The sequence below is a fragment of the Dendrobates tinctorius genome, unplaced genomic scaffold, assembly GCF_039654945.1.
Source record: "Dendrobates tinctorius isolate UK_male_01 unplaced genomic scaffold, ASM3965494v1 ptg000084l, whole genome shotgun sequence".
Lineage (NCBI taxonomy): Eukaryota > Metazoa > Chordata > Amphibia > Anura > Dendrobatidae > Dendrobates > Dendrobates tinctorius.
Genome location: NW_027361752.1, coordinates 31,443,950 through 31,457,619, shown reverse-complemented (window position 1 = coordinate 31,457,619; position 13,670 = coordinate 31,443,950). Strand labels below are relative to the sequence as shown.

The window sequence follows — 13,670 nt, the reverse complement described above, 5'->3', positions numbered from 1 at the left end:
CCAAACAATCGAAAAGGGGATTCATCAGAGAAAATGACTTTACCCCAGTCCTCAGCAGTCCACTCCCTGTACCTCTTGCCGAATATCAGTCTGTCCATGATGTTTTTTCTGGAGAGAAGTGGCTTCTTTGCTGCCCTCCTTGAGACCAGGCCTTGCTCCAAGAGTCTCACCTCACAGTGCGTGCAGATGCACTCACACCTGCCTGCTGCCATTCCTGAGCGAGCTCTGCACTGCTGGTAGCCCGATCCCGCAGCTGAAACACTTTTTAGAGACGGTCCTGGCGCTTGCTGGTCTTTCTTGGGCGCCCTGGAGCCTTTTTGGCAACAAGGGAACCTCTCTCCTTGAAGTTCTTGATGATGCGTTAGATTGTTGACTGAGGTGCAATCTTTCTAGCTGCGATACTCTTCCCTGTTAGGCCATTTTTGTGTAGTGCAATGATGACTGCACATGTTTCTTTAGAGATAACCATGGTTAACAGAAGAGAAACAATGATGCCAAGCACCAGCCTCCTTTTAAAGTGTCCAGTGGTGTCATTCTTACTTAATCATGACAGATTGATCTCCAGCCCTGTCCTCCTCAACACCCACACCTGTGTTAATGGAGCAATCACTGAAACGATGTTAGCTGGTCCTTTTAAGGCAGGGCTGCAATGATGTTGAAATGTGTTTTGGTGGATAAAGTTCATTTTCTAGGCAAATATTGACTTTGCAAGTAATTGCTGTTAAGCTGATCACTCTTTATAACATTGTGGAGTATATGCAAATTGCCATTAGTAAAAATGAAGCAGTAGACTTTGTAAAAATTAATATTTGTGTCATTCTCAAAACTTTTGGCCATGACTGTAGTGTGCAGCTGATGTGTCTGTGCTGCTGGAGCTCTCCTATCCGGAGCTGTTATGTGCAGCTGATGTCTGTGCTGCTGGAGCTCTTCTATCCGGAGCTGTAGTGTGCAGCAGATTTGTCTGTGCAGCTGAAGCTTTTCTGAAACATCAGCATGCCACAGCCCTTGATAGAATAGCTCCTGCAGTACAGACACATCTTCTGTTGGATAAGAAATAGAAAACCGCCATTAGCGTAGAAACCAATGTTGCACTCTTCTGTAACTGAAATTAAAGCTCCAGCAGCAGGTTGTGCTCTGTGCTCTTTCTTTGTAGGAGTCTGTGCCCAGCGAGGAGTCTCTTCTGCAAAGCTGGTATTGATTAAACCGCAGCCGTTCAGTGAGGATTGCTGCCGGATAAGGATGTTTCAATACAGAAAGTGATTGATGGCTCCACACGACTCAAAACATGTAGTATCTGGAGAGCTTGTCAGAATTTCATAACAGCAAAGAGCAAGATATTTTAGTCTTATAAACAAGAAGTACACTTGCTGTTCTAATATATACTTATTTATTAATTTCTGTTTTTTTTTTTCATAATTGCATTTTAAAAATTTCAAAAAGGACATGTACAAACATTATAAGACACTACAGACTAACACGTAATTCAATAATTCACACAATGGGAGTGCGATCCCTGCTCGAAAGGTCCTACAGTCTATATAAAAAAGTTTGGATGACACAAAAGGTAAAAAGTGCTTGCATTGTAAGATCCAGCCACCTTTTGCATTAAAGAAATACCTTAGAGGGGAGAAAAGTGAATTGCAGCTATCCTGGTCTGGCATTCACCTTGCTTCTCAATGACAGTGCAATCTTTCTTTGGGGGCACCTCCAGCAATCACCATATGCTTTGGGCATCATGATTACACAGAGTGTGTGAGAACAGACGAATCGAAAGGACCGGGTTCTGAGAAAAAAGTGGCAAGGGAGAACTGAGGAAAGTTAGTGAGGCATTGAGATTGGTCTGCAGAAAAGATGTTTTTTATTTTAATACTTTGGATATAAGGAACTAACCGGACTGTCTGGGATAGCGCTTTTCAGAGATATGGTGCAGCACTAGAAAAGACTCGGAGCCACTAGAGGGATTTTCAGATAATGGAGTTGGGATAATAAAATAGATAACTGTCAGAATGGACAACACAAGTAGGTTGTCAGACTGAGATGTGGCAGATGTAGGGCGCTGCATCACAAATAGGTTGCTAGACACATGAGAGGGGAGATGTGCGGTGGTGGATCACAAAATAGGTTGATAGAGAATAGGGAGGAGATGTAGGGCGGTGCATCACAAATAGGGTTGGTAGACAGATGAAGGAGGAGATATGGAGTGGTGTATCACACATAGTGTTGGTAGATGGAGGAGATGTGGGGCGATGCATCACAAATGTGTTGCTAGACTGGGTTGAGGAGATGTGGAGCGGTGCATCACATATTGGGTTGGTAGATGGAGGAGATGTGGAGCGGTGCATCACATATAGGGTTGGTAGATGGAGGAGATGTGGGGTGGTGCATCACACATAGGGTTGGTTGATTGAGGAGATGTGGGGCGGTGCATCACACATAGGGTTGGTAGATGGAGATGTGGGGCGGGGCATCACACATAGGGTTGGTAGATGGAGGAGATGTGGGGCGGTGCATCACACATAGGGTTGGTAGATGGAGGAGATCTGGGGTGGTGCATCACACATAGGATTGGTAGATGGAGGAGATGTGGGGCGGTGCATTACAAGTAGGTTGGTAAAAAAAATGAGGAGATGTGGGGCGGTGCATCACTGTGCAGAGCTTTGAGGGTGAGAGTGATAACTGTATGGGCCCCGTCACACATAGCGAGGGTGAGAGTGATAACTGTATGGGCCCCGTCACACATAGCGATCTCGCTAGCGAGATCACTGCTGAGTTACAAGGTTAAGTTTATTCCATGGCAGGTGGGCAATTAGTGCAGTGACTAGCACAGGGGGAGAAGAAAGGTCTAGTTCCTATAAACTGTGTTCCAAATTATCATGCAAAAAGAGTTTAGGAGTGATAAGGTTAGAATTTTTTTGTTTGTCATTTAATCTCATTGATGGTGATGTGTGTCAGGGCTCTTTATATCACTGAAAGCAATTGCAGATACCTGTGCAAATTAGTTTGGCAGGTGTGTCCAAATAAAGGCAAGACTACTTAAGAAGGCTGTTCCACATTATTAAGCAGCCTACATTTTTTGCCAAAATGGGAAAGAAAAAGGATGTGTCGGCTGCTAAGAAGCAACAAATTGTGGAGTATTTAGGTCAAGGCATGACTACAATCAACATTGCCAAGACACTTCATCGTGATCGTCGCACAATCAAGAAGTATGTAGCTGATTCCCAGCACATACGTGTGCGTGCTGATAAGGAAAAATTGAGGACTCTTTCCAACAGGCAATTGCGTCAGGTTAAAAGAGCAGCTGCAAAAATGCCTTGTCATAGCAGCAGACAAGTTTTTGAAGCTGCTGGTGCCTCCACCGTCCCCCGAACAACAAGATGCAGGGTCCTTCAGAGGTTTGCAGCTGGGCGTAAGCCATCCTGTCGACCACCTCTATCCACTGCACACAAGCAGAAACGGATCCAGTGGGCCAAACGATACATGCATGAAGACTGACTTCCGACTGTTTTGTTCACCGATGAGTGCCGTGCAACGCTCGATGGTCCAGATGGATGGAGTGGAGGATGGCTGATTGATGGACACCCCATGAAAACACGGCTAAGGCGCCAACAATGAGGAGGTGGAGTAATGTTTTGGGCTGGAATCATAGGGAGAGAGATTGTCTGCCCCTTTAGGATCCCTGAAGGGGTAAAGATGAACTCCATAATCTATGTGGAGTTTCTAAAACAGCACTTCCTGCCATGGTTCAAGAGGAAGAACCGTGCTTTCCGCAGCAAGATCATTTTCATGCTGCAAATAACACATCTGCATCTCTGGCTGCTATGGGCATAAAAGAGGACAAACTTATGGTGTGGCCACCATCCTCCCCTGACCTCAACCCCATTGAGAACCTCTGGAGCATCATCAAAAGGAGTGTCTATGATGGCGGGAGGCAGCTCACATCTAAGCAACAGCTCTGGGAGGGTATTCTGTCCACATGCAAAACAATGGAAGCACAAACCATCCAAAAACTGACAAATTCAATGGACGAGAGAGTTCAGAAGCTTCTTTCGAACAAGGAGTCCTATGTGCAAATGTAACATCACCTAGAATAAAGTTTTGACTTGAAAACTGATTTCATTTTGTAATAAGCTGATAATGCTTATAATTTCACAATTGACCATTTTTTTGTTCAAAATAAAAAGGTTGAAAACTCTGCTGTGCATAATAATTTGGAACATGCATTGTGAGTGTTTCTTATTTTTAAAAATATACTGTTTTCATAGGCAGTTTGTTCAAAAACATTGCAGTTATACTAGAATATTAGATGACTGGAAAATAACAATGACTGCAATTCATATAGGTAATTTACAGAAAATAGGAGGAAATATTTTTTGCATAATAATTTGGAACACAGTCTAGTGTTGGCAGAGTGCTGATGTAGAGGAACAGCCCAGTGATCCTGGATGTATTAGTTTTGTGTATATACCAAGAGCTGCTTGTGGAGTTGAGGGCAGTCAGACCATGCTTTTATGAAGTTTGTGTGCAAGGACCGGTACGCTTTAATCAGACCCGTATACAGATTACAGCTACACGGGCTTCCCGTAAAGATAGTTTTGTCTAAACAAGAAAACTTTTAATCCTTCAAGTCTCATGCGGAGAAGTCTGTTTTGTGTCTATGTAATGAAAACAATAAACAGCGTGTTATTAAGAATTGATGAAATCTGCAATGCCAATGCAGAATTATGGAATGGAACGCTATACATTATTAATTAATGGCAGATTTACAAGCATGAGAAAGAACTCTCGACAGTGCCAGCCTCATCTGCCATCCCAAAGCTTCTACTTTGAAAATGAGATGAATCTTTTTTTTTTTTTTTTTTTGGTTGGGGGCGTAGCGGTTTCTGCGCGTGAGAAATGATCAAGGTGTTTCATATCATTTACCGTCGGCAGCCTGATTCCCTCCATACAGAAAGTGCCCTTCTGTAAATACACTTCAAACTTCACAGGAGAACTGGAGATTAAAGCCGGAGTCGTCAGTAATTTTGGGGTTGTATGTTCTGATATTATGTTTGATATCTGTAGCCGTACAGTGGTGTTATTAGACAAGAAAGGAGAAAGCCTTTCTCTTACAGATCTTTGTCTTCTTGAAGGATGGGGGAGTTGCATGGTCGCGTGCTCTTCATTCTTCGTCATTTTTTTTTTTTTTTATGTGTGTCAAAGTTTCCTGGAAGATTGTCGCAGAGAACAAAAGTAGTACTGGCTTCAATTTTTGGTAGAAGACTATATAAAGAATACCATTTGTAGGTGAACTTTGAAGTCTGTAGGTTTTCTCGACAAAAGTGGTCACCGATTAACCATATAAGTATTGTTGCCATTAAGTAATCGTACATCCTATGCCAGGTGCGGGTGTATGGAGTGGACTTGGGAGTACATCCTACGCCAGCTGCAGGTGTATGGAGTGGACTTGGGAATACGTCCTACGCCAGCTGCAGGTGTATGGAGCGGACTTGGGAGTACGTCCTACGCCAGCTGCAGGTGTATGGAGTGGACTTGGGAATACGTCCTACGCCAGCTGCAGGTGTATGGAGTGGACTTGGGAGTACATCCTACGCCAGCTGCAGGTGTATGGAGTGGACTTGGGAATACGTCCTACGCCAGCTGCAGGTGTATGGAGCGGACTTGGGAGTACGTCCTACGCCAGCTGCAGGTGTATGGAGTGGACTTGGGAATACGTCCTACGCCAGCTGCAGGTGTATGGAGTGGACTTGGGAATACGTCCTACGCCAGCTGCAGGTGTATGGAGTGAATTTGGGAGTATGTCCTACACCAGGTGCAGGTGTATGGAGTGAATTCGGGAGTACGTCCTACGCCAGGTGCGGGTGTATGGAGTGGACTTGGGAGTACATCCTACGCCAGCTGCAGGTGTATGGAGTGGACTTGGGAATACGTCCTACGCCAGCTGCAGGTGTATGGAGTGGACTTGGGAGTACGTCCTACGCCAGCTGCAAGTGTATGGAGTGGACTTGGGAATACGTCCTACGCCAGCTGCAGGTGTATGGAGTGAATTCGGGAGTACGTCCTACGCCAGGTGCGGGTGTATGGAGTGAATTCGGGAGTACGTCCTACGCCAGGTGCGGGTGTATGGAGTGGACTCGGGAGTACGTCCTACGCCAGGTGCGGGTGTATGGAGTGAATTCGGGAGTACGTCCTACGCCAGGTGCGGGTTTATGGAGTGGACTCGGGAGTACACCCCTACGCCAGGTGCAGGTGTATGGAGTGAATTCGGGAGTACGTCCTACGCCAGGTGCGGGTGTATGGAGTGGACTCGGGAGTACGTCCTACGCCAGGTGCGGGTGTATGGAGTGGACTCGGGAGTACGTCCTACGCCAGGTGCGGGTGTATGGAGTGGACTCGGGAGTACGTCCTACGCCAGGTGCGGGTGTATGGAGTGGACTCGGGAGTACGTCCTACGCCAGGTGCGGGTTTATGGAGTGGACTCGGGAGTACACCCCTACGCCAGGTGCAGGTGTATGGAGTGAATTCGGGAGTACGTCCTACGCCAGGTGCGGGTGTATGGAGTGGACTCGGGAGTACGTCCTACGCCAGGTGCGGGTGTATGGAGTGGACTCGGGAGTACGTCCTACGCCAGGTGCGGGTGTATGGAGTGGACTCGGGAGTACGTCCTACGCCAGGTGCGGGTGTATGGAGTGGACTCGGGAGTACGTCCTACGCCAGGTGCGGGTGTATGGAGTGGACTCGGGAGTACGTCCTACGCCAGGTGCGGGTTTATGGAGTGGACTCGGGAGTACACCCCTACGCCAGGTGCAGGTGTATGGAGTGAATTCGGGAGTACGTCCTACGCCAGGTGCGGGTGTATGGAGTGGACTCGGGAGTACGTCCTACGCCAGGTGCGGGTGTATGGAGTGGACTCGGGAGTTCGTCCTACGCCAGGTGCGGGTGTATGGAGTGGACTCGGGAGTACGTCCTACGCCAGGTGCGGGTGTATGGAGTGGACTCGGGAGTACGTCCTACGCCAGGTGCGGGTGTATGGAGTGGACTCGGGAGTACGTCCTACGCCAGGTGCGGGTGTATGGAGTGGACTCGGGAGTACGTCCTACGCCAGGTGCGGGTGTATGGAGTGGACTCGGGAGTACGTCCTACGCCAGGTGCGGGTGTATGGAGTGGACTCGGGAGTACGTCCTACGCCAGGTGCGGGTGTATGGAGTGGACTCGGGAGTACGTCCTACGCCAGGTGCGGGTGTATGGAGTGGACTCGGGAGTACACCCCTACGCCAGGTGCAGGTGTATGGAGTGAATTCGGGAGTATGTCCTACGCCAGCTGCGGGTGTATGGAGTGAATTCGGGAGTACGTCCTATGCCAGCTGCGGGTGTATGGAGTGAATTCGGGAGTACGTCCTACGCCAGCTGCGGGTGTATGGAGTGAATTCGGGAGTACGTCCTACGCCAGGTGCGGATGTATGGAGTGAATTCGGGAGTACGTCCTACGCCAGCTGCGGGTGTATGCAGTGGACTCGGGAGTACGTCCTACGACAGGTGCGGGTGTATGGAGTGGACTCGGGAGTACGTCCTACGCCAGGTGCGGGTGTATGGAGTGGACTCGGGAGTACGTCCTACGCCAGGTGCGGGTGTATGGAGTGGACTTGGGAGTACACCCCTACGCCAGGTGCGGGTGTATGGAGTGGACTCGGGAGTACGTCCTACGCCAGGTGCGGGTGTATGGAGTGGACTCGGGAGTACGTCCTACGCCAGGTGCGGGTTTATGGAGTGGACTCGGGAGTACGTTATTGTCTCTATCTCTTTGTTAGGAGTGATTCATGTGCTTCTAAGTTGTGTAAGGCTACATTCACCCATCTATGTGACACATACTAGTGCTGTGTGCTTTTTTTTTTCTCGGACATCACACTGACTCATGGAGTTTCATTGATCCATACTTGCATCAGGTTTAATAAGGGATCTGTGTCTCCAAGACTCAGTGTTGATCCTATTCGCATCTATTCGGCAGTTCAGACCATTCGACCCTTGAAGTGTATGGGGGTCTGTTAGACTCGGCTGAAAGGTGGAAGACATCGCATTGACATGACTTCAATTTTCCATTCATGTTTCGTGTATTGTATATTATATATGCTGCTCAATAGCATAAAGGAACACTTCAATCACACATCAGGTCTTGAAAGAACAAAAGAAATAAAATATCATTGGAAACCAAGATCCTCAGCTAACTGAGGGCTGGATTCCAAATCTCCTTGAAAATCAGTAGATTAAGGCCAGACAGCCCTTGGACAGGTAAGGCACGGTTTCAGAAGGGAAAATAAAGTATTAAAATCCATTCTTTTGAAAACTTTGACAACCCCTTTAAAAGAAGACCTGTCACTAGATCAAAAAGGTTGCTAAGATATGAGTCTCTTTAGTGTAAATTTTTTTGGTCTTTAGTAAGGGGGTGGTGCTCACTGGATAATTATGCAGAGCAGACAAGACACGCCCCAGAGGATCATGTAAGCCATGCCCCTGTGGTACAAGAGTAGCAGTAAATAAAGATGTGGATCTATTGAAATGTATTGCAGGTTAAAAAAAAAAAAAACAACAAAAAATTGACTACTCTGGTGCAGTGGGAATATTAGGAGATCAAAAACTGACTACTTTTGACAAGATGACAGGTGCTCTTAGGTTCTCTTTAATCAGCCTATTATAGAGTCCTGAATGCAAAAGTGCTCAGTGTTAAACCAATATAGAGTTTGGACAAGTTATAAATCGCTCAGTTGACTTTTCTATTATTATTATTCTACCACGGTAAGTTCTTCTATCTCTTTGCATTTTATGCCATAAGACAAAATTGTGATTGTAAAAAATACCTCCCACCCCGATTGCATAACTTTTTTATTGTCCTGAATCTTATTAAGAAAAATGTTCTCTTTCCATTGAATTCCTTGAAATTCACAATCTGTCTGTCATAGCAAATATTGAGATCTGAAAGCTAAATATGTCCCAGTTTGCCTAGAACCCATCATGGCTCCGTCATTCACAAGTATAATATTGACAGACTTAGTTTGTCAGGCTCCAGATTGTCTTCATGTCTTTAGCACTTTCCACTTTTCCTGCCAGTGCGTTGCTGCGTGCCAGCGCTCGGGTTAATCCAGATTTACTGGCATTGAATGCTCGAATGTTCTCCATCTAATAACCTGCCTGTGAATGTGTTCTGTGCAGTTATCTCCGGAGCGTTCTGCTATGATGTGGTGCTGGACAGCCGGTTGGATGACTGGAATCCGACAAAGGTGAGCCTTGATATTTTTTTTTTTTTTTTTTTAAACTTTCTTTTTTCCTGCTTAATAAGATTTTTCTCCAGCCTTCACAGCTCATGAGATAGGCTATCTATGATCACAGCTGCAGTAAAGCGTGCTGGTGCCATCAGCATGACTTAATCTGGGCAATCATCTTATGTTGCTTGTACTTCTATGAACAGCGTAATGGCAAATAAAGCCTTCACGGTGAAATATTAACTGATCTGCCTGCGTCCATCAGAACGATCCGGAATTGTATATCCTTTCTGGCAGAGCAGAGTTAGAGATATGGAAGAAAATTAGAATATTCAAACCAAAGAAAAGCAAAAGTGGTCCCTTGTATGGGTCAGGATTTGTTTTATCCTCCCCACTACATTCTCCCCTCCAGTGCTAGTGCGTGGAACACCATAGTGATTGTCTCCTGTTCTTGGAGTGCACTGCTCCACTTTAGGCTTGTTAGTGACAGTTCACTCGTGATGATTGACAGTTTAGGTAAATGGCAAATAGGCGCCACTGGCCCGAACTGATCACTCTCCCACGCTGCAAACGGGCAGCATTGGCGGGGCACATGGATACTGAAGCTGGTCTGATCCAGTGCTCTAGCTAGCCTCAGAGCAGCACTTGCAAGCTTTAAAGCAAAGAGCTTGGGCGGCACGGTGGCTCAGTGGTTAGCGCTGCAGCCTTGCAGCACTGGGGTCCTGGGTTCGAATCCCACCAAGGACAACATCTGCAAGGAGTTTGTATGTTCTCCCCGTGTTTGCGTGGGTTTCCTCCGGGCACTCCGGTTTCCTCCCACATTCTAAAGACATACTAATAGGGAATTTAGATATTGAGCCCCATCGGGGGACAGTGATGATAATGTGTGCAAACTGTAAAGCGCTGCGGAATATGTTAGCGCTATATAAAAATAAAGATTATTATTATTAAAGAGCTCGTATGCGCTCCTTGCCTAGATCGGTCACCTCCTGATAGACTGCAGAGTTTAAGAAAAACAAATTTTAAAGGTGTTTGCTTTTACAAGCCATTTGCAATTACCATATATACTCAAGCATAAGCCGACCCCCCCCCCCCCCCCCTAATTTTGCCACAAAAAACTGGGAAAACTTTTTGACACGCGTATAAGCCTAGGGTGGAAAATGCAGCAGCTACTGGTAGATTTCAAAAATAAAAATAGATACCAATAAAAGTAAAATTGAGACATCAGTAGGTTAAATGTTTTTGAATATCCATATTGAATCAGGAGTCCCATATAATGCTCCATACCGTTCATGATGGCCCCATAAGTTGCTCCATACAAAATACAACCCATATAATGCTCCATAAAGGTTAATAATGGCCCCATAAGATGCTCCATAGAATAATATGCCCCATATGCTGCTCCATAGAATAATATGCCCCATATGCTGCTCCATAAAGGTTATGGCCCCATAAGATGCTCCATAGATTATGCCCCATATGCTACCCCATAAGATGCTCCATAGAATATGCCCCCATAAGATGCTCCATAGAATAATATGCCCCATATGCTGCTCCATAAAGGTTATGGCCCCATAAGATGCTCCATATATTATGCCCCATATGCTGCCCCATAAGATGCTTCATAGATTATGCCCCCATAAGATGCTTCATAGAATATGCCCCCATAAGATGCTCCATAGAATATGCCCCCATAAGATGCTCCATGCATTATGCCCCCATAAGATGCTCCATGCATTATGCCCTCATAAGATGCTCCATGCATTATGCCCCCATAAGATGCTCCATGCATTATGCCCCCATAAGATGCTCCATGCATTATGCCCCCATAAGATGCTCCATGCATTATGCCCCCATAAGATGCTCCATGCATTATGCCCCCATAAGATGCTCCATGCATTATGCCCCCATAAGATGCTCCATGCATTATGCCCCCATAAGATGCTCCATGCATTATGCCCCCATAAGATGCTCCATAGAATATGCCCCATAAGATGCTCCACAGAATAGGCCCCCATAAGATGCTCCACAGAATAGGCCCCCATAAGATGCTCCACAGAATAAGCCCCCATATGCTGAAGCTGCTGCAAATTAAAAAAAAAAATAAATTACATACTCACCTCTTCGTGGCTGGGGGCCAGGTACCGGTGTCGCTGCTGGCTCCAGGACCTGGCACCTGAGATATTCACCTGTCCCCGTTCCCACGCTGCACGCCGCTGCCTGCCACGTCATCTCTGTGACGTTCAGGCAGCAGAGGACACGGCGCACACTAACCACGTCACTACGCCCTCTGACCTGAATATCACTGACAGAGGACGCGGCAGGCAGCGGCGAGCAGCGTGGGAACGGGGACAGGTGAATATAGCATATACTTACCCCCTCCTGGCGCGGTCTCTGTTATCCCACGGTCTCTGGCGCCTGCCTTCAGCGGTCACATGATACCGCTCATTAAAGACATGAATATACACATATTCATGTCTTTAATGAGCGGTACCATGTGACCGCTGAAGGAAGAAGCCTGAGACCAAGAGAAGTGGGGGGGCTGCAGAGACCGCGCCGGGGGGTGGAGGTAGGCTTGGTCTGACACTCACGCTCCCTCTCCCCAGCCGACCCCTGGTATATGTAAGCATCAACCCCTTTAAAAAAAAAAAAAAAAAAAAAAGCACCGCCTGTGTCTGACTAGGAAGTAACTTTTTGAGAACCCTTCCTAACTTTTCTGTCAGCAATGAGATGCTGTTTAAGATCAGCTCCATCTGTTCTGAAGATAAACTGAGGTGTCCAGGAGGAAATGAACCTCTCCACATCTAGGTGCCTTTGAGAGCTCGGTGTAAAGTCTGAACCAAGTCTCTTCCACCCCTGGAGTGAGCTGGACCAGTGCAGATAGCAATCCCAGACGCTGCCGATCATAGTGTCTGCTAGATCCGCTGCCATGCTGTGATTGAGGGGTGAAGGTGCACGTCCCCAGAGAAGACTCTGAAGAATTGCCCAAGTTGCACTAAAACAGAGATTTCACATACTGCACTACAGAAGAAACAAATGTGAATATTTATGCAATGGAGCGACGCGGGGCAAAACTGGAAAGAGTGGCAGAATCAGGGGAGCTCAAGGATTTTTGTTGTTCACCTTTTTTTTTGAGCAAGTGACAGTTCCTCTTTAAAACTCTTGCTCACTCTGCCGTACATGTATGCCTCACAATCCAGTAGGCTTGGGAACCTTTGTGCAATCATTGCTGCTTAAGTATTTAAGTGCCGCTGTCAGTCTTTTACAATGGCATTTAAATAATGTGAGTGCAGGTTTCTTACTGTGGCAGCTGGGGTGGCCTGTTCAATGCCTCCTTCACTGCCATCTTGATGGTACTCTGAAGCCAAGCTATGGGCTAAGGCCGGTTTCACATTAGCGCTTTTTAAGCGCACGCACGGCCGGGGGTAGCTCCGCCCCCGAGCCGGCTCTCTGCCCGGCGTGCCCGCCCCTTGCTTGTAGCGCTGCCTACTAGCGGACAGCGGCGCCTGCGATTGGCGCACCCTATCTTTAGCATAGGGTGCGCAGATCGTGCGCAGGCCGTGCGCTAGTTGCGCTTTGACCTGCGCTGCGCACTTTTGACTGTGCGCCGTGCGCGCCAAAATCAAACTTTTCGGATTTTGGCGCGCACGGCGCACCGTCAAAAGTGCGCAGCGCAGGTCAAAGCGCAACTAGCGCACGGCCTGCGCACGATCTGCGCACCCTATGCTAAAGATAGGGTGCGCCGATCGCAGGCGCCGCTGTCCGCTAGTAGGCGGCGCTACAAGCAAGGGGCGGGCACGCCGGGCAGAGAGCCGGCTCGGGGGCGGAGCTACCCCCGGCCGTGCGTGCGCTTAAAAAGCGCTAATGTGAAACCGGCCTTAACTGCAAAGGAAATCGTGATTTGTATTATATACTACAATACAGTGGTATTGGCGTATATAGACTTTAGTTAAAGCTAAAACCTCCTAAAATTTTAAGGTAAAAAAAGCCATAAATTAAAACGGTTACTACTAGGACAACCCCTAATCATTCTAAATGTTTTGCCCCAATGAAAATAAAAAAAGTTTACTCGCGTCCTATCCCAGCGCTGTTCCAGCAGTGCTGCACTTTTGGTCATACCCCTCTTCCTAGTTTTAAAATAAAGAAATAGCATAAATGATATTGCCATGTCTGTACAAGTATATTAAAATATTAAATTACTAAAAGGATACAATGAACCAGGGCTGTGGAGTCTGTATAAAATGGAGCGACTTCGACTCCTAAAATATATAATACATTGGATTCAGTACAGGATGTTCTGTAGAAGTTTTCATAAGAATTTGGGAAAGTTAAAATATCCCAGAAATGTTTATTATGTTCCTGATCTAAGATCTCAGTCTTTAGTTGAAATGAATCTGAGCTGCACTTTATGTACAGTGG

The 13,670-nt window shown here is 46.8% G+C and overlaps 1 protein-coding gene across 2 annotated transcripts in view; it reads left to right on the top strand.

Annotated features, from left to right (window-relative positions):
* Positions 1–13,670, top strand: part of MRPL39 (mitochondrial ribosomal protein L39) — a 101,841-nt gene that overhangs the window by 44,095 nt on the left and 44,076 nt on the right. For both annotated transcript variants that reach the window (XM_073584508.1, XM_073584507.1), the window contains exon 5: positions 9,202–9,269. In XM_073584508.1, coding sequence (XP_073440609.1) covers positions 9,202–9,269 — 68 coding nt within the window. The remainder of the gene's footprint in view (positions 1–9,201; positions 9,270–13,670) is intronic.